At 43.0% G+C, this 21,480-nt stretch overlaps 1 protein-coding gene across 1 annotated transcript in view; it reads right to left on the reverse strand.

Moving 5' to 3' along the window:
• LOC138515210 (serum albumin-like) overlaps positions 1-21,480 on the reverse strand; it is a 946,494-nt gene that overhangs the window by 277,022 nt on the left and 647,992 nt on the right. Inside the window, exons 10-11 of the mRNA XM_069630169.1 lie at positions 18,062-18,200; positions 11,137-11,363 (exon numbers count right to left, since the gene is read on the reverse strand). Coding sequence (XP_069486270.1) covers positions 11,137-11,363; positions 18,062-18,200 — 366 coding nt within the window. The remainder of the gene's footprint in view (positions 1-11,136; positions 11,364-18,061; positions 18,201-21,480) is intronic.

The raw sequence follows: 21,480 nt of genomic DNA on the forward strand, positions 1-21,480 counted from the left end.
ATCGTTTAGCCCATTACTTGATCTTTCTTCTTATGTAGGCCATTTGAGTGGAAGGGGTTCTAGACAGAAGAGAGCGGACCAGATGTTGCAGGCCTCGGGGAAGCATATTTTAAGGTCTGCTTGTTTGGCACAAAACACGTTTATCTTTTTAGTAAAAGTCAAAGGTTTTTATGCACGTTTATGAATGAAAATGTCACAAACCATTGTTTTGGAAGTATTTAAAGCTTTAAAATACAAAAGAAGATAAACACAGATTAAATTTGTTAAATCACATCGATTGGTATGTTGGTACTCATATAATTCCTTTGATGATGGAGAAAATGAAGCTAGAATCATTCTTATTTTGCATAACAACCTTTTATAATATTTTGTTTAAAAATGGTCATGTTTGGTAATGTGATTTGTGTACTTTCTAAGTCTGTTTTTAAAAAATGAGATTGTTTTCATTCATGATAAAAACTGGAAAAGAAAATGTTCAAATGCAGAAATTGTAGATTTGGCACAAATCCCAGCTTCATCCCTTCACCCCTTAACCAATGTGTGATCCTGGGCATCTCATTTAATATTGTATTGCCTAACCTCTCAATATTGCCTGTCCCTAAAACTTTCAAAATTGTCAGCCTTTCAGAGTGATTTCCTTTTAATGGTATGATCTTCATAAAAGCCTTAGTCATGGATTCACTGGCTATAGGGTTGCTTCCACTTTAATAGTGAGCATATTTATATCGCACATCACAGGCATTTGGTCCTTTGGTATCTAATGGCAACACTATTTGAAAACCATATCCCACTTCTAATCTCAGTCTGACTGGATAAAGACACCTTCCTGGTAGCTTTTAATCCGCCTCCACTATCCATGCTACGGTATGTGTAGCATTCTCCTTCCTTCCTTTTGGTGGTCTCTATCCATGCATGAGCACTTTTGCATTCTGTGAGGCAGCTAATGTGAGTTCTCTGTCTATTATGGATTACATGTACCTTTTACATACAGTCCTGCATTAATACTACAGGCTGAATATCTTCCTTGATAAAAAGTATCATGTATGTACTAGAACAGTAACCGCTTCGTAGACTGCTAATGTTGGCCTTCAAATGCTACTTGTTTATCATTCTGATTAGAGCAAAAACGAAGAGGAAAAGGGGACTTAAAGGGAGTAAGTGTGCTTATTAAGTTGCGAGACAGCATATCAACCTATAGGTTGTGAGCGCGACGGGTGGGAGTGGGGGCGCGACCAGTATTCTTGATCCCATAATTTCTTTGGTTTGGTGGAGGTGGGCCCCAAAGATGTCCATGCCTAGTGCCCCAAAAGTGCTGCCATGATCATTCTTGCCGTATTTACACCACCCTTCTACTGAATCATGGTATGGAATTCATTTCAATTCTATTTACTATATTATCTCATATTGTTTCTACCTTTGTCCACTTTGCTATGATAGGATGTTTCTTTTTCTTAATGCTTTACTATTCCAATGGCACTTATGTTATTTATGTTACCAATGCCATGATTATATGTTTATTTTACTTTGATACTTGATTCTGTTCACTGTGCAGCCTTGACAACGAACCGGAGGATCAAAACACGTGTCGGCTGATTCTATGTTACATTTGATACCAATATAAAGATTACGTCTGTTACAAGATCTGATGTCAAATAAGCATTTCTTTTCTAAGCCACCTTTCCGAAGATATTTGGACCAATGCAAAATGATAATATTCAGGATCAGTGCATTGGACTTACCTTCAATCTGTGATTTCTTATGCCAGATGCAGTAATCTGGCAAACCTAATAATGGGCTTTTGGGAGTTCTCGATTTCCTGTCCTCTGCAGAGGCAAATATTTCAAGCGGTCGATTCCTTATTCCCTCCCGTTGCAACACAAAGCTCTCAGGGTTTCTCTGATATCTATCTCTGACCATCAAGGCTTTCTCACAGGAGTGGACTCAAGCCATTCTGCATGCCTTTCCTATGTTCACATTGATTACTCGTGTCCTGTGACAGATACAATCCCAGGGTGCTACATCTGAATCTCATCACCCCCTTTAGCCCTGTCAGGCATGGTATCAATGAGAATTGTATTTGAACAGAATCAGCTTATCCACGCATACACTCTCTCCTGGTTATTGAAAAAAAGAACAATATTTTACATTGGGTTGAATTTCCTACGTACTCCAACACACGAGGACATCATTTTAGTTTTTTAAAACATTTTTTATTATTTTATAACACACCAAACATTACATATAATTAGGACTTCCATGCTTAGGTTAACAACATGACATTACAGAGTACGCTTTTCTGTCCTATTCCCTCCCTCCCCATTAACTCGAGCCACTGTATCCGTGTCATCAGCATTTTCTTCTTCAGGCGGGTCTATTGTGATTGTCTTTTCCGTACCATCATCACTGTGATCGATATGGGAGGGGCCCGACATAGTGGCCACCAATTGCCTTCATTCGAGTAGGGGTCCCACCTGCTCCTCTCCTGACCACTTCAAACCAAGCCACCGTTTCTGCCTCCGCCCACTTCTTAAGGTCCACCCACCACAACTCTATCCTAGGCCTATGGGATGCCTTCCAGCACATTGCAATTCTCCGTTTGGCCAGGATGTAGGCCAGGTCTTTCATCTTACAAATGTGCCTGAGATTCCGTGGTCTAGGAAAGCCCCCTAGCATACATGCCCAGATCGACTCCACCTCCAGCGTTATGCCTATTCCTGCCATTCATATCTTTAATTCTGAACAGAACCTCCCCACCTCCGGGCAAGCCCAGAACATGTGTAGCATCCCCGCTTCCTCCTCCCTGCACCTGGGGCATCTCTGAGTCGACTTGCCACCAAACCTGGCAATCTTACATGGGGTCAGGTATGCTCTATGTGTAACATATAGTTGAATCTGTTGGAGCCTAACGTTAACACACGAGGACATAATTGATGCTAAAGTTAGAATCAATGAATATGTCACTGCTAGACTGACAACAAGATGTACGCATAAAGACTAATGGTCACAACAAAAGCACCAGTATAAAGCACCTCTCTCAAACAAAGCAACACAATTGGAGATTTAATCTACGTACCATATCCCCTGAAGAACCGTCTTCAAACAGACAGGGAAACACGTGTTGGGATAGGAATAAATGATATTACTTTACCAGGAAAACCACCTAGGAAAAAGGATAGCATTTTGAATGCTAGAAAAACCACCTATGAGGAGAATGGTGGAAATTCAAACCAATGTGAAATATCTATATGATGCATAAATAAAAACTTGCTGAGGACAATAAACAAGCATTGTTCTTTTTTTCAATAACCAGGAGAGAGTGTATGCGCGGATAAGCTGATTCTGTTAATTAAATTTCAATTGTCAAAATCCTGCACAGTCCCCGACTAGCAATCAGTCATCTGCAGCAATCACGGAAATAATCACTAACAAACATTTAGGAGAAGCGCCAATACTGCCAAGACTGAAACAGTTTCAAATGGTATCAATAAAAACTCATGTTGGCAATGAGATATGGCATGGCTATGACTGTAGGGGATAGATGATCGCCAGCAGTCATTTTACAATCAGCCTCCCTTCTAATTAAGATACCCTGGATACATGGTCCCCTGCGGTCCTACAGCACTGCCTGGAAGGCCTGAGTTAGCTGGTGTGCTCAACGAAAATTCAGATCCCTATCAGGCAGTTTTAGTGAAAGGACTCACCTTTTCATCAAAACTGGTATAACAAGTATCCTATTGTACAGTAAACTTGCATCGCTCAGCTATTTCAGTTTGTCATGATCTGGCAGTTTGGGTTTTCGGTGCAGGAGCATCCATTGGTACGTAGGTTACTGAAGGGTGTCCAGGTATTTACTCTCAAGTAAAAGATGTTAACTTGGTCTTGTCTCTGTTGGTGAGATGGCTTGATAATGAGCATCTCCCTTTGGAGTCATTTCCAAGAAAGTTGGTCACCATGATGTGTTTGACGGCTTTCCAGCAAGTTTCGAACATCCTGCTTTAGATATTATGGGTAAAATATTTACTCCCAGATTTGTTGCTTTCCATATATCTTGTCATACAAAGACTTCTAAGATCATTAAGTTTCACGTTGATGTTATTAGTTTAAATCAATATGAGATACAGACAGACCGTTTAAGAATGTCTATACAGGATCTCTTTAGTTCCTTCTTTAGGCCTTTTACACCAGTTTCCTCTCCTACCTTGGTCTGATCGGATAAAGGTGGAATGAAAGAAACGGGTGTTGATGGCCTTACTTTTGGCCGCCATTCCTCTAGCACTGTTATGGCTTCCAAAGCCTTTTGAGAAAGGGCCAGATTTAAAGATGTTCTCAAATCGGCTGAATGTTGGAATGCTTCAACCTTTTATCTCTTACTTAAGCCCATTGTGGTTTCTTCGTCTGTGATGTTGGTACATCTTTGTAGTGTGCACAGTAGGAGATGCTGTGTCATGCCACCTAGGATTACAACAGACAGTCAAAATTATATTAAGGACAGGAAGGCGAGTCCTAACGTGTAGAATTCGGCGAACAGCCATATCATCCACTTTTACAACGCGTTGACATTTGAGGATTCATTTGTTTTTTCCATTTGAGCAAGATGCAAGATTTTCTTTTGCAATAAAGGGGTTGTCTACAGACTCAAAAGAAGGGTAATAGTTCTAAGGACCACTGTGACACTATTGGTGGACACTGTGAAGGGGGAGGAGTGATAGAGGGATTACGACAGCAGTAGTTTTCTTTTTTCATCTTATTAAATTATACATATGTGACCCGCTCAGACCAGACTTGCCCGGGCAACCAGCTGGGGGCTGAAGTATGGCTGGCCCCCACAGGGGCCACTCCTATCTCCCTTATGCCCCCATTTGCCCATTGGACCCCTGACCAAACAACCTACAACGACAACCAGGTAAGGTGGCATTGGCAGGGAGCGCAGCCATCACTGTGCTCTGGTAAAACCCTGCCACGTCTACACTCCTACATTACTACCACCTGCTCCTAACATTGTATCGATTTGCACTGTGCTCCTTTCTTTGCCATTGTATTGCCAATATATTGCGCTTTAAGGAATGTGTGTGGGTTGCACCATGTTTCCCCCTAGGAAGAATTGTGTGGGTTTGCCTGTGTATTGCACTTGTAATATTGTATGGGCCGGCAGATATACTGCACTTGGGAGGGTTAGGTGTGCTAGCCCATGTATTGCAGTTGAAAGGTGTATATGGGTTGTCCCATGTGTTGCACTTAGAGGAGTTGTAAAAGTCGGCCTTGTGTTGCACTTGGAAAAGTTGAGTGGAATTACCAACTTATTGAGCTTGAGAAATCAAGCAGGTAAGCCCATGTACGGCGCTTAGTAGAATGGTATAGGCTATCCCACATTTTTGCACTTAGAAGAATTCATTTAAGCCAGCCAATCTACTGCACTTAGTATAAAGTGTGAGGATTGCCGTAGCATTGCACTTGGTAGATTCAAAGTCAGCCAACGCCCTGCACTACACATCACCCATACCATATGAATAGCATATACATGGCTCTACATATGAATATAGCCATTATATTGCACTTGAAATTCAAGGTTGACAAACAGGTTGTGCTTTGTTGGACTGCAAGTCTAGCCTATCTCCCGCACACAGCTAATGTATGAGGGTAGCATATGCCCCGCACATATACATACAATGAAGTTGTCCAATCTATAGCAACTGGGAATTGATATAAGGGTAACCAATTTATTGCTCATGGAGGGGTTGGGAAGGGCGGCCTATGAATTACATCTTGAACTACTGCAATTGTATCGTGTAGGTTGCCAAGGCATTGCACCTGGATAAACATGCAAAGTAGCCACAGCACCTAACCTATGTTATTGAAGAATTTATCAGCTTATCACTCTGGGCATTTAAAGAATGACGCTCTGGCCTTGAACGTAGCAGAATGTGGAATATAGCCTTGCAATATATCCAGTCGTATGCTGAATTATAACTTATGTATCGAATCTAGGTGAACAGTTGTTTTATCCATTGCATTGAACCTATGTGATTTTAGACCTGGACAGTTCAAACAATTGTAGATCTGACACAATACCAATTAGCTAGTTCCACGTCCAATCTATGTGCTTTGAACGTAGCTGCTATAGCTTAGCTGACTGCACGGTATGGAATTCAATTCAATTCTATTTACTATATTATCTCATATTGTTTCTACCTTTGTCCACTTTGCTATGATAGGATGTTTCTTTTTCTTGATGCTTTACTATTCTAGGTAGAATGAGGCCACTAAACCAAATAAACTCTAGAGGTTTTAGCACATGGCAAATATTAGAATGCAGACATTGTACCTAATCTCATTGCATTCCATGCTTATGGAACTTCAGCTGAAGGCACGGACGGCCGAAACCAGCACACATCTGCTTCCACACACAACTCGAAAGACATCCGACCAACACCTCTGCCATAAGTATGCAGCTACCTTTCACAACACACATTCGAACTGTAGCTACACACATAATGATATCATCTCTCATACCCCCTCCAGACTGCCCCTGCATACTACTTTTCTTCACCCATCCACATGCCGACTAGAAATGGTGACTAACTGGGACTTGGCCAGCTCCTCTCATCCTCTTATTGGCCTGAATGCACACACACATTCTAGCACTTGCTCAAATGTCCCTTTCGAGGGTGTTCAACCTACAGCGCATTGTGACCATACCTATTGTGAAAGGCACTATACAAATGAAAACATGAATCAATGAATGAATACAACTGCAGAAGTATATAACATAACTTAGTTTGGAGACTCTTGTTCAATGACTATACCTCAGAGCTGTCAGAATCAGGACTCACTGGAAATAGGTTTAAAAGTCAACACCTTCATTGACTCAACAAGCTCGTCTGCCTATAGATCATTTGATAGGAGTTAATAGCGATTATTTGATTGTATTTATAAATATATTTGAGAAACAGACTATAATCAACTTAAGAATCACGCTCACATTTGGTATGTGTGTCACGTTCAGATGACGTCACATGTATCCATAATTATGTCAGAAAAATTATGCAAATGGCACAAAATTGATGCTGCAACACACGCTCCACATCATCGAACCAGAATGCTGTTACGCACAGGAATATACTGGATTTCACAATTCAAGTAAGTGGAATTTAGCTATGAACCCCACTGGCTATATATACTGAGATTGTATTTAATGATTAGCAATAATTATAACTGAAAGGACACATTTGCTTTTTTCACACTCATCAGAAAATGAGAATGATTAAGTCGACCTAATAGGCAAATGTCGAAGCATCACGTGGAGTTTTATATAACTCAATTTGGAAAACGCATAGTCTAATAGCTAAGTTCACTATATCATTGGAATGTAACGTTTAGTCTGTTTAGGAGTATCCTAAATGGGATGTCTAAAAAGATATCTTCAATATTTATAGATAACACAAATAGAGGGCTGTAATCAATGATATCAAAGATGATAACCAGTGTTAAGAGCCCCCATCAGATTTAATTTCATAAGGATCCCAGGTTTAGGGTGAGCAAAACACGATAAGTGAACTATCTTTTCATTTAATGGCTCAACAAGCACAAACATAATTATTTCTAAATGAAACCTGAGGTTTTTATTTTTATTTTACACCTCGTCTTTTCACAAAAGTAAATATTTAAAAGCGAGATTAGTAGAAAGTCGGTTTTAGCTAGAAAGAATTCTGCTGACAGAAATCATGCTATCACAAGCAGGATTAACAAGAGCGCTATAATTCCAGGATTAGAAATTGAGGATTAACAAGAGTGCTATAATTACAGGTTTAGAAATTGTATATTAATTATATATTAATAATTCTTTTCAGCCAAAATTAGTTGAAAAATTGTATTATTCACTATTTATGACTCCAATCATTGGACCGATATTAACAAGTATTGCATCATATTTTCATAATCCTTGTGATAAAAATAGAACCATTTATATTATGAAAAATGAATTCAATAATAGTGAACTGTCCTTGATTATATATATTATTTCACTAATGGCCTTGAAAACGCCTCGTGTCAGCAGCATTTTGCTTTGTAATACGATTGCCATAAAGCAACAGCTTCTTAAATTATTTGGGATTAGTCCATTGGACCTGTTGATGAGATCACCTTGATATGATAACAACCCTCTTAACACTATTCTTCAGTCTTAAGTTGTTTTCTGAAATTGTAACCTTAAAGTTAACCTTGGTTGATATAACTGTACACCTTCTTTAAAATGGCTCAAGAAGATATATTTTTGGGTTGATGTAATAGCATAATACAAAATGTCAATATATTACATTTGTATAACTTTGAGTAACACTTCCTTTTATATACTTAAGAATTATGTATTCACAGTTTCCATGTTCATCTCCTATTTTTTTATCTATACAGACTAAGACTATATAAATGCAATAGGTTATTACCACTTCGATTCTCGCCAGGAAATAGTTTGTTCTTTTCACAATGTAATTTTTTTTAGTAGGACCAATCAATATTTATATGACTGTTTATATGTTTACTTGACTGTGTTTTTGTAAACTCTTCTTAGTGGAAGTAAATGTCACTTGTGTATCTATGGACCTTTGAATCTCTACTTGTATGTGTGCACCTATTTGAGTTTATGTATGTGTGTGTGTGTTTATGGATGTTTATGCATGTGTGTATGTGTGTATGTGTCTGGCATATATGTGGAAAATGGTGCTTGCAGGCATCTTGGGTACTTTCAAGCATGTGCGTCAGTAAATTTATTTTCTGAACAAACAGGCTGTTGTCTATATCAGGATGTGTATTTGTGTGAGTAGGCCTCCTTTTTTTAACAGGGGTTTTCAGATGCCCTGCAAGGCATCCGCTGGCTCACGTGTCAATGATTGGCACAAGTGGGCCCAGGATTCAGCCCATACTATAAGAGGGAACCCAAATAATTGATTTGACGCATTCCCTCACACAAAACCGTCTCTCAGGATTCATCAAGGTCACAATAAACAGGCATGTGGTATGCACAGAGTAAAACAAGTCCCTCCTTGCTACTAGCAGGATTAATGCTCGGGATGTGGGGGCGGGAGGTCTATCCACTGCTGCTGCTGTATTGAGTACACCAGCAATACACCTGCTTGCACTGTAATTATTACACAAGACCAGCTACGCAGACCAGGCACAGCTTGCCACCATGAGCCCACACATAAAAAATGATCATAATGCAAGCTCTGATTCAGCCATATGATTCAGCAGGCTCGCCCACAGCAGGGGCACTAATGCAACAACATCCTCAATGCCTCAACACCCCTGGATAGGTGGGGGGGGCAACACATCCTGTCACAGCCTGCCCCAGGGTAATGAGAAGTGTGCCTCTTTGTGTGCACATACAATAATAGAGCATTGCTCCCTCCAAACCTCTGCTCATACCCCTGGAGATTACCAAGGTCCTCCCCATCCTAAATCAAAAGGAAATGGTAGAACCGAATGGACAGTCAGTGCATGGGTAACACCCACCGCATACACACGGAGGCTCCAGATTATACAAGCAGGTTGCAGCAGGCAGGAGAGAGGGGTATAAACACAGGGAGGAAGAACAGTGATCTCCCATGCTGTTAAGTGGGGGTCAGCGTAATGGGAAAGCTTAGATCCTTACTGTCGCGATATGTCTCTAACTCAGGTCCATCTGGATTGCATGTGCCTCCAGGTGCTGGCGCATGCATTTTAAGGTACTGACTCCTGGGACATTTCTCTGCATCAGGTACATCTGGTATCCATGTATCCAACATTCGGTCGGTTTGTGGACTCATTAAACGTATAGAATACATCCAACCTTTTATAACTAATGACAGCTGCGCCCTGCTGTCCACAGCAGTGATACATTCCAGGCTGGACTATTGTAATAGTCTGTTGACCGGTACGACAGCCGCCAACATCCAAGCCCTTCAAGCCACACAGAACAATGCAGTGCGTACCATCTTTAAACTCTTGCGTCGCACACACTTCTCCACTTTCAGAACAACTCTGCACTGGCTTCCTGTGAGACAAAGAATATCACACAAAGCCCTCACTCTGGCTCATAAATGTGTGTCCATTTCAAGCCCAGCATATCTATCAGATCGTATCAAGATCAAGTTAAACAATAGGAATCTTCGATCAGCCGCAGCTCCGGTACTTGTTCCGCCAAGATTTAAACTGGCCCGTTTTGGTGGCACTAGCTTTGACACCCAAGCTCTGACTCTCTGGAACTCTCTTCCTGCAGCTAAAGAACTACCCTCTCTTCAAAAAGGCCATAAAGACTCATCTTTTTAACCTCAGCCCAGATTAATTGGCTTCTGTCAGCTCATCTCTCTTCTGGCTTGATTTCTGCGTGTTGTGTGTCCCGTCTCTGTTTTATGTGCGCCCTGAGGCCTGCGGGCATGTGGCGCCATACAAAAATTAAAATCATTAAATAAATATAAATAAATACATATGCATCTACATGTGCCAGGGAGAACACCTCCAGGCAACAGATCAGAGGAGCCAGTGTCCACACACATTTTTCAGAGGAATGAGCACCATCACTAATACCAGCTCCTGATAGGCCCACATTTATCACAGCAACCCCTCATTAGCTGATTTGGTGGGACCTCAACAAAAAAATTAAGAATTGGACTTTAGCCAATGCATGCCACAAGCATTTCCAGTTGCCATGCCAACCAACTCTCAGCGGTTGTTAATGGTTCTTGGTCATATTGTTCCCCCGGTGAATGGCACTGGAACGTAATGCTGCCAATGACATTATCTTTGTATTTTTACAGTGGGTACCCCCTGCTACACCCTTCACAAGTCGACCATCTAATGCCTTGCCCTTTTCTCCGCCCTGTTTGGGAGTTGAAAAGAAATGTATAGCATAGGGACCACAAACAGTTGTTCACACTAGAAGGCAAGTTCTCAACCGTTTCACATTTTCTCTCTTCCAATGATTGCAATTGGAGTGGGAATGGACTGTAAATAAATCACTGCTTGTGCCTTACAGAGCAAACTGCAACTGCCAGGTGCTATACCCGAATCATGTCCATCATGTGTTTATATCAGAACCTTATGTGCCAAACTTTAAATAAACAAGGAGGAAGGTAGTGGTGTGTACACTCCACAGTTATCACTTACGTTTTCTTCCTGATTTTTAGATCCTCGTGGGAAGTAAGGGTGCACAAATCTGCAGTGAACTTGAAATGGTCAGGAGAGAGCATCTGGGGGAAGTAGCTGCCATCCATCGAGAGCCCAGTCAGGCACTTCCTCCGGTTGGCATAGGGAGCCCTGCAGCACTGAGAAACCCTGGCGTTCACAAAAAGGGTTTCCTGCATTCGGCAAATGCTTCCAATGACTCTATCCACCTGCACAATGAAGCACAAGAAAAAAGAGAGGAAAGACTATGAGTAAGTGCTTCTGACTAAACGTAGTCAAAACTAATACAGCTGATAGCAGATGCGATATATACTCACGGCCTCTTAGTGAATTTGTCTGAATTAAGTGGCTTAACATAACGCCATTAGAGTCACCAGGTAGGTCAATGTGGAGCTGAGTAAACTGCAGGAGAAACGTCACAGTCTTATGATGCTGAGTTTCCTTCATGCCTGGCTTATACCTATCCTTTCCTCCAGACAATGAACATCCCAGAAAAGGCCATTCTACCAAGTGCTTGCACAAGTGAGACAATTGAGACTCCTTTTAAGCACTCCACGTTTTTCTTTTAATTGCCGAAAAAGCACTAAACTCCCATGATACTTCGCTAATAATTTCACCTGTTTCATGTTCATCTAATGGTCATTCTTGATGTTTCTCCTTTCAAACCAAATCTGACCTGCCTCATACACACCCATCATGCGCCTTACTGTGTTCTCCCTGCATTTGTACAATAAACGTGACCTGCGTTCCCTAATGTGTGCTTGAGAATTGTTCCCAGTCTTGCTTGTCTAGATGACGCAGCACTTTCGATCTACAGCTTCCATTCAACTGGACTGCGAAGGAAACAACTTGAAAACATCCCTATCTCCCATTTATAAAGATGGCTTCCTAAAAACTACCCGGCCAATTACACAACTAAGGCTGCCCTTAAGAAAGCTAAAACCCTCACCTTGCAATGCAGCCCTGGTATGCTTATTGCAGACACCTACCAGAACCTTTGGTCCGAGGAAACGATCATGGACAGACCATTTATGACACATTAACCAGACACATGGGGATCCATCCTCCAGTCCAGATGTACTACTATTGACTTGTGCACTATGAATGTTGTCTCCAGGACTGTCTTCCCTGCTGGATACCCATGCACTAGAGTGACAGTACATTTCTATAACAGAATAATTATTGCGCAGGGCAGCCACAAAACTCTACTGTCTTTTGATTCCGTCATCCCATTTCTACCAGCAGCTTTTTTTTATTGCGTCCGAATGCCCAGATCTTTGAAGTCACTTCTACGTCCCCTCTGCCTCTCTACTGATCCCCCAACTTCACCTCTGGGAATACAGTGACATCAAATAGGGAGTGCCTAACCATGCCTCTCCCGTTCCACATCCAACATACTTTCCTATATGTGCCTCCACTCACTATACATAAGAACTCCTTGACGCTGCCGCCTCTCCTCCCTTGCTTCATAGGAATATTGAACACCAGTGCTGCCTCCAATATACACCATCTTCTCCACGACCTTGACATCGATCTCCTTGAAGAAACTGACTGTGGTTCTCAGACAACTACTCAACATTCCTTGACATTTTCCTTCCGGACAGTTACAAAATCATTGTAAAAACTAGCAAAAATTGATTGGGCGTAGGCAGAGCCCTAATCTGCCCATGTAACTTAATTTTTTTTTTTCAATATATTTTTCATTATTTTTGTATGGATAATTGTCTATTGTATCTCTTTGTTACACTGATTTCTTCTGTTAATATTTAATAAATTGGTTTAAAATAAAAAAAAAGAAAAAAAAAATAATAATGTGGTGGCCGTTCCGAACAACCCCACCTACTCCTTCTACGCGCTCTGAGCCAATCTTTCAGGAAGTCAGTGGTGTTAACTGTGGGTCTGTCAGTGATAACCAAGACCCTCCAGGATATTGCCCATTAAATATTTTGCGGCATAACAATGCAAGTTTAAAAAAGATCTAATGCTGCAATATCTTGGTGGGTCTTTATTACATGGTCATCATCAACAGACCCACAGTTAATACCACTGCCATTACCACTGCCTTCCTGAAAGATTGGCCAGATCACATCAGTCAACACCAGTGAGTTTCAATCAACATCAGAAAAGGTCCTCATCAGGGGTGAAATAAACGCCTGGCACGGCCCTCCTTGAATGAGATCAGCACGCATCCTGGACTACTTTAACATATTGAGCCTGTCTGCTATCTACCCAAGCGACACACGAGGGGGGAACACACTCGGGATGCAATCATCTCAGCCAACTTATCCCTGTCAGACCCACGCATCACAGCCCTCCCTGATCAGACCATCACTCCCTACTCCACAGGCTCACCAGAGATGTGCTAAAAATGTGACCATTCTCTGGCATGGCTCACCACCGAAAACTTGAATCAAGCATTCCTTTCCAGGCTCCTGAAACTCCTTACTCAAAAATGCACCCAGGACACTTGCGAAGGACACCACTAGAACACTTGACACTTCCCTGTGCAAAAACTAAGAAGAGCTGCTAAAAACATTAACAAATGGTATGGCGGCAATCTGCACTCCTATAATAAAGAAACAGGCAGCCTGAAGAGACAAGGTGCAAATACTGGAGAGCAAGAGCACTGGTCAATTTGCGCCAGGCACCAAAATGTCTACCCACATTCCAGAATCAGGAAAATAAAGTATTTCTCCATAAATGCATCAGGGTTGCCCAAAACAAATCTGTGGAACATTTCAAAATTTGCCAAGAGTTTAGAAACCCCAATAAATGAGGTAGTACCACCGCCTCCTCCCAGAAACAGGCTGAGGACCTTTCCAGTTTCGCTCAGAACAAGGTCACGGAAATCTGACATTTCATGAGGTCCAGCTCCTTCAGGCCTTCCCAACCCATCACCCCGGAAGAATGTATCACCACTGTTGCCAAACTGAATGCCTCCTCTCTGCAAAGTCATCCTTGCTCGGCAATTGCCATGAAAGAGAACACATACACTTCGGTAACTGCATTGAACACCCCCATCCTTTGCTCCTTTACCCACAGGGAAATGTCAACATCTCTAAAGTAAGCCACCATAGCGCCTTTCCTGTGGGCAACGGCAAACAACCCCTTTCATGGGATAGATTCTGGAAACCAATTCAACAAAAGAGTTCAGGTAAAACCAGGAGAAAAAACAAAGTCTTATACGATTTCCAATCAGGGTACCATTCTGCCCGCAGCAATGAAATGGTTCTGCTGCTATTATTATTATTATTATTATTACTAAGCATAACTGACAAAAACTACCCTGCGGTTGCCTTCCTCTTCGACCTATTCACAGCTTTCACCACTGTCATCCTGGGCACACTGCTTCAAAGGCTGCCTTCTCGAGGCATCCAGGGCAGTGGAATAACTTTGCTGAAAATGCTGGGGGCAAGGGGCATGACATCTAAAGGAAAGGGGTACGTGTCAAATGAGTGGGACAAAATGGTGTGCCACTAAGGTTGAGGGGGGTACCACCCTTGCCCCACCTAAATGTACACGCATGATTCAGGGAACAACTCTGAAATGGATCTTGGGAGGATAGCTCAGGGGCAACGTGCTCGCCTTGGAAGCAAGACAACGCGGAGCAACACAAGTTGGATCGCCGGTCCGCGCTTAGAAACCTCTGGGTATTAAGCACTTTATAAATATTCAATTACTATTCCATTCTATTCTGAACCACTCGCCACTACCACCGGTGTGTTCCTGGGCTCATCATTCCACCATTGCTTTTCAGCTGCAACATGAATCCACTCACTGTAGACCTTCTATTCTCTTCCCAGTGGAATGCAGATGATACACAGATTGTCTTCTGTGCTACACAATTCAGCACTAAGTGCTTGGTACGCAACCAGGACTGATCAATTGATAAATACCTATAAATAAACCCAGCAAAAACAGAGATAATGTGCATAGGAATGAGCCTCCTTTGTGTGGCCGCTCTCTATGGGACCCACCACTAGCCCTGTCTGTGAATCCAAAAACACAGGCATCTTTTCTTACTGCCAACACTCCTTCAGCAGCCGGATCCGAGAACTCGCCAAGTGTAATTTCCACCGGCACATGCAGTTCTTGAGTATGAATTACAAAGTGGAATTTACTACAGTTCTGGCATTAGCCAGACTGGATTCAGCTTGTACCTGGTCCCACCCATCCCGCCAAACACATCCTTCATTTGATCCAAAACAAAGCTGTCAGGCTGATCCTAAAACTAAAAATGGGGGACCTTTTCAAGGCAGCCCTGAAGGCCTTGCGCTGGCTTCCGGAAGCAAAAAGAGGTTATTATAGGTTCTTGTGATTCATCCATGAGGCCCTTCACAGCAAGGTACCCGGGCACTTCCCTGCCCTCATCAAAACCTACCATCCTGCGAAACCTTAAGGGACCCAACTGTCGAATACTGTCATGAGTTACTTTCAGGAAGTAGTGCCGTGGCAAACGCTTGATTAACCCAGGAGGCCCCTGCATGTAGAACCCTCTGCCACCAGATATTCAACAGAAAGAATGCCTTATGAGAGTATGAAAAAAACATTGATTGAAAGAGCTGTGCTATGGGTCCCTGCCTTCCGGCATTGTCTTCTGGTGCAGCATGTCTATAGCTTTTACCAGCCACTGTGTTATTTCTCACCTACAATGCACGTATCCGCCCTCCTTCACTACTTGTCTGACGTGCTTGTTCTTACTTGTTTCTACTTGTCCCTTGCCCCCTCCCTGTTGCTCTTAAGCTGATCTGAATGTGCATTAACCTGTGAAAGATCAGCCCACTGTACCCTCTACCTTCTCTTGACTTACCCCCTCCCCTCTCCCCTTTGAGAGTCACAAAGTAGCTCTGTTTTGCTATTAGTGCTGCTACAAATCAACAGTAAATATATAAATAATACTACATAACATGCGATCTATAAGCTCAAGTTGCGCCATTGATAAGCTCTGGATGACTTTTCCCAGTCTGAGTACCGACTTTGTCTCTATCTGTCTCGGTGTCTGTTGTTGAGATGTACTTGTGGGTCTGGTGTGGTCCACAGGACTGGTTGGTAGGCCCAGAAATCTTGCAGCAGGGGATTTTGGTTTAGTAGGTGTAGTGGGCTAGGACCCATGTTCAATTCTTAGAGTATTCGAGAGGCCTTTCTGATGTGGAGGAAAGCTTCTCTGGTGGCGCAGAGACAGTCAACTGTTGCCTTTGTTGAGTGTTTGGAGTAGGAATTTGAAAGATCCCCTTAGTGGTGATAAAAGCACAGCTCAGCAAGATCAACAGGCGTACAATTTGCAAATGCTGTACCAATGCCCTTACATTCTTTTTTCTGTCTTGGGCGACTGCTTGACATACTTATCGGTGGGTAGGACCTGGGATGGAAAATGGGTATTTTCTGGGGCCTAAATTATACTCAAGGGAGATTTTCTGCATTTCCTGCTCATTGATAATTCACCCAGGGTCCTCCCGAAGCTTCGCCTACAGTGGGCAGGGGAAAGGGCACAGTACTTGAGGAGATGTGTGGAGGAACAAAATCAAGCTGGTTTTGGATGTGCTAGTGTTTGATGCAGTAGGCTAGGCAGTTGCTTCTTCTATGACTATTGCAATTGTTGGTATATCACTGGAGGGGTGCAATGAGAGATATGCATCCTTTCCAAGAAAAGACCCAGCCTGCCAAGCCATTGCAGAAGGGGACAGAGCATATGTAAAATAGGCTCAGTCTAACTTCGAAAGGGGTGACATCCCTTCTGCACAAGATCACAAGCAATGGCAGACATTGTTTAGCCTTATTGGGCATCGTCAGGTAGTTGTAGCTCAGGTTTCTAGGCATAGCAAGCTCAGGACCCACCCACACCTCTCCCACTCGGGTGACTTACGAAAAGCAAAAGCGTGATGGCTGGAAGGTTATGAATGAGGCATTTCTTTGGGGAACTCGCCAAAACATTGTTTTTCAACCTGCCATGCCATTGCAGAAAGGGAAAGACCATATTCGGAAACACCTGTGTATAGGCGTGTTATAAATGCCATATCATATCATTCAAACCCAGGTCTCACAAATCACATGGCCTTTGCAAAAACACCAATATCAGATGTGGACAGTCATCATAATGCCCTCAACACCCGCAATACCCAGGTCTAGTTTGCAGCTGGTGCCACTGGCCTGCACTCCAGGTCAATTCATCAGCTTTCTGCTCAGCTCTCTGACACCGCAGTGAGACCTGCTGCTCCAGGTAGATACCAAGTCCATGTCTTCTTTCCTTCATATACCGTTACTGGAGGAGTGACATAGGGTTGTCCAACTTCAGGCCTCCAGGGCCGGAAACACATGCTGGATTTTCAGGATACCCCTTAGTATTCACGATATAAATGTGCATAAATGATTCTAAATGTATGCAATTTTGTTCTCATGAATATTAATAAGGGATATCCCGAAAAAAGTGTCTTTGGGGTTCATTTGCTGCAAGAGCAGGCCCCTATCCTTTTCTGAATCTTTTGTAGCGGTTGCTGTCATTTGTACGGATTACATAAACAAGCATTAAAACTTCGGTAGCACTCAATTGTGCACGATTATTAGGCAGTAATACTTTGTCAGTCACCAAGAAAATATAAACATGACCATTCATAGAGCAGATTATATTTTGGAAATGTTTTTCCACACGGGGTAGCCTGCCTGTTAGTCCATGTCCTTGGAGACACTAGGCCCCAATCCAGGGCTTTCATGTCTCCAACAACTGCATTCTGGGAGGTTCAGCAGTGGGTCAATTGAATTAAATACAATGGGCTCAAGTAAAACTGAAGCAAAAACAAAGCTCTGGACTGCAGTACAATATTAGTGGTGCCACAGAGTCACCTGGGAAACTGACACAAGGCAAACCGTGCAAGAGAATCAGGCAACTAGTAGAAGGAAGGTTTGCACTTACTCCCCCCTCAGAGCAGGCCATCTGCCGCGCCTCTTTCACTTTGCAGCAGGCAACGTCTACATTGGTCATAGAATTAGTTACTGCAATCAGGGATTTAGCCGGTAACTGAGGAATCTTCTTGGAGTATTGAATCAGGAGCCTGAAATGATTAATAGTTAAATGTGAGATTTAAGATTGAAATTAAATGAACACTGGGACAGTGTAGACATAGCCCTCAAAAGAAAGAGACAGAGCAAGAAAAGATGAATTATGACAGGCAATCTAATCCTTCGGGCAGCTTTTAGTCTACAGCTCCACAAAGTGCCTGTTGGTTTTTTGTAATGCACCTGCAATAGGACTGGCTTAACCCATATCTCCATAGCAGTACGTTTGAAAGTCTCACTACCTGGGATAACCAGGCTTGTGGAGCCACAAAAAACAGTGTAGGGGGTTGCAGAGTCCCCCCTCCCACCTGCCCTTGACTTTCACTTCTCAGCCTGTGCATAAGTGCAATGCCTCCAGCTTGCTGGTTACTCGTGACTGATTGCCAGCTGATAGGTGAAACCTCCCAGGATTTTTCACATTTTAGAATCACTAATTGACTAGATTCATCATGAAAAGGAGGTCTTGCAAGCACTCTTACTTTCATAATGGGCTCTGCACCTAAACAACCTTGATGGTGGTTCGTAGTCAGTCGGGCCTCCTAGCTGTGGGATCTCTGACACCCATATAGTAGACACCCATATCAACTTTCAACCGTGCACAAACATCAAACGCGAAGCCTTTCAGCCCCCTGCTCATGGCACACTGGCTATCCGCACATGCACACTCTAAACGGCCATAGGCATAAGGAACGCGTGCTTCTTCTAGGGCTGGCCGAGCCTTGAAGTGCACGACTTGAATGCTGGTTCAAACCTTTAAAGATACGATTTAAGTTTGGCTCGAGCCATTCGAGCCTCCACATTTGTTGATTCGAGCCAAGTTACAAACTGTGCAATTCGGCTCATGCTACAGATCACTAATGTAAAGGGGGGCTGGCCAGAGCACCCTTGGCACTGCTGCACAGCCACCCGAAATGGGCAGGTCACCATTGCAGATAAGGTGACCTTTTTCCTTTGCGCAAGCGATGTGCGTGTACATCTCATCACTTGCTCCAAAAATAAGTGCACGCTATTCTCAAAAAGAGTCTGAATGTGCACATTAGAGATGCTCACATCCAGATGCACCTTTTTACTACCTTTGTGCATTTACACAAATAAGAAGGTGTTTCTGCGCATTCCAAGGGGCATCCCGAATCCACAAATGAAATGCTCTTTGAAATGCACAGAAAAGGGTCACATTCCCCTGTTCCAGTTCGGAACAGGCTGAACAGGGTGCACTATGCCTGACAGGATCACTGTCTATCCTGTGAGGATTTTTTTTTTTAACTGCAACAGCAATGGCATATCCTTCTTCTGTCCCACTTGCATTTCTATTCCTCAAACAGGGATAGAAATGTTTTTTTATACGTTTCGCAATGATGGCCGTTTAGGCTTCAGGGCCTATAATTAAGAAATGGGCTCTCGGCAGCCACCTGGGTGCTGCGACCCAGTCAGATATTAGTGTTGGCGTGCGCTCAAGACGCTAATGTATGCATTAGTACTGCCAAACAGGACCCCTGAAATGCACAGGTCACCTTTGTGTGCAAGGTGATCTGTGCATTTCAAAAATGAATAGCAACGACACAAGTGCGTGTTCTTTTATATGTCCGTATTGTATCATTTTCTTAGCCACCAGAAATACTGAATTCTAGGATACTGCTCCAGAATACTAGAATTCAGTATTACCAAACAGTTGTATTCAAGCCAAATCAAACAATGAAATATTTGCATTTATTCAAATGGCTTGAATTCCATTTAGAACATTTTCAGCCATTTCAAGCCTCTGCTCCAAATGCTTTGAATTTTTCTAATTGAGTCGATACCCCATTGTATAGATAGACATCAATCTTTTTGAGCCAATAGCCAATTCACCAATCACTAGTTTCTACTATACGGTTGTCAAAGGACACTTCTGATCTTTTCAGCATAAAAGCTAGTGCTCAGAGAAAGTATAATATTAATCCAGATAACTGCTAGGTGAAAACTATGCCTAAGCAGAATGTGTTTTCTTTTCGAAATGAAACCATGTGTTAAAATACCATTGGAAGTTTAAAATGTTCTCCCAAATCTGGCAGGTGCAAGTGGATCTAGGTCATATGGCCAAAACCCTGCCCACCTGTCAATCACTGCTAAACCGTTGTTCCTTCCTGTTTTGCCGCCCTTTTCCCTACTTAAGTAGCCCTCCAGCCTCTTTTTCTTTGCAGTTGGTGAGCAGGTGCAAGTGGATCTAGGTGACGTGGCCTAAGCCCCACCCACCTTCTTAGCCCTGCCTCTTCGTTTCTGCTCTTAAATCTTAGATCAAGGGCGTATCTCGCCCGGGCTTACGAAGTGAAGGGCAGATGAAGAAAAGGGCAATTTCTTTTTGGACTTGTTCAGACCGGGAGGATAAAGGGTCTGAAACACTTCTCAGACAAGCATGCTCCAACATTTATTTTCTCCCTCCGTCACCACAGGACATTCCCACCATCATCAAGGAATACCAACGTCAACAAGATCGCCCGTCCTCTAAGGCATGTACTCCGCAATGCAGCAACCTCACCCACATCAGCCTCAAGGACATCAGCACCCCCTCAATGTCCACAACACGGAAGTTGATGATCATCAACGACCACTCATCTATCACCCATGCAGCAGACATTACTGATCTCATCACTACACATGACCTTGACACCATCTTCATCACCAAGACCTGTCTGATACCTTCCTCCACACACATCCTACACTTCCTTGTCCCAGATGGCTACAGCATCCAACAGAGACCGTCCGAAAAATACAGGCAGAGGCCTCGCAGTCATCCACAAGATCTTGTGGCCCTGCCCCAGACTTGACATCGACAACATTGGCTCCTTCAAAGTCCTCTCCTGCCACTTCCCAATCTCCATGATGGAAACAGTCACCTTCCATCTCATCTACAGACCACCCAAGCCAAACACCGACTTCATCAGAGACTTCATTGACCTGGTCACCACCATGTCCCTCACACACTCCAACAACATTGTCCTAGGTTACTTTAACCTCCCAGGCAACAAGGCCACCAAACCGATAAAGGAAGCTCTCCTTGTCCTTGTCGACACCCTCAGCCTCACGCAGCACATGAAAGACCCAATGCATGAGAAAGGTAACACCCTCAACCTAATCATCACTGCCTTCCCTCCACAACAGCTCTCGTCTCCCTCTTGACTGGTCTGACCACCTGGCCATGCCTTTCCACATCCTCCAAAACACCCCAGTCAAGCACTCCCAACAGAAACCCAGCAGACAAACCTTCAGGTCCTTCAAGAATTTCCTGGTGGAACTCAT

This window comes from Ambystoma mexicanum, chromosome 6q (assembly GCF_040938575.1).
Source record: "Ambystoma mexicanum isolate Mex_15411 chromosome 6q, UKY_AmexF1_1, whole genome shotgun sequence".
Lineage (NCBI taxonomy): Eukaryota > Metazoa > Chordata > Amphibia > Caudata > Ambystomatidae > Ambystoma > Ambystoma mexicanum.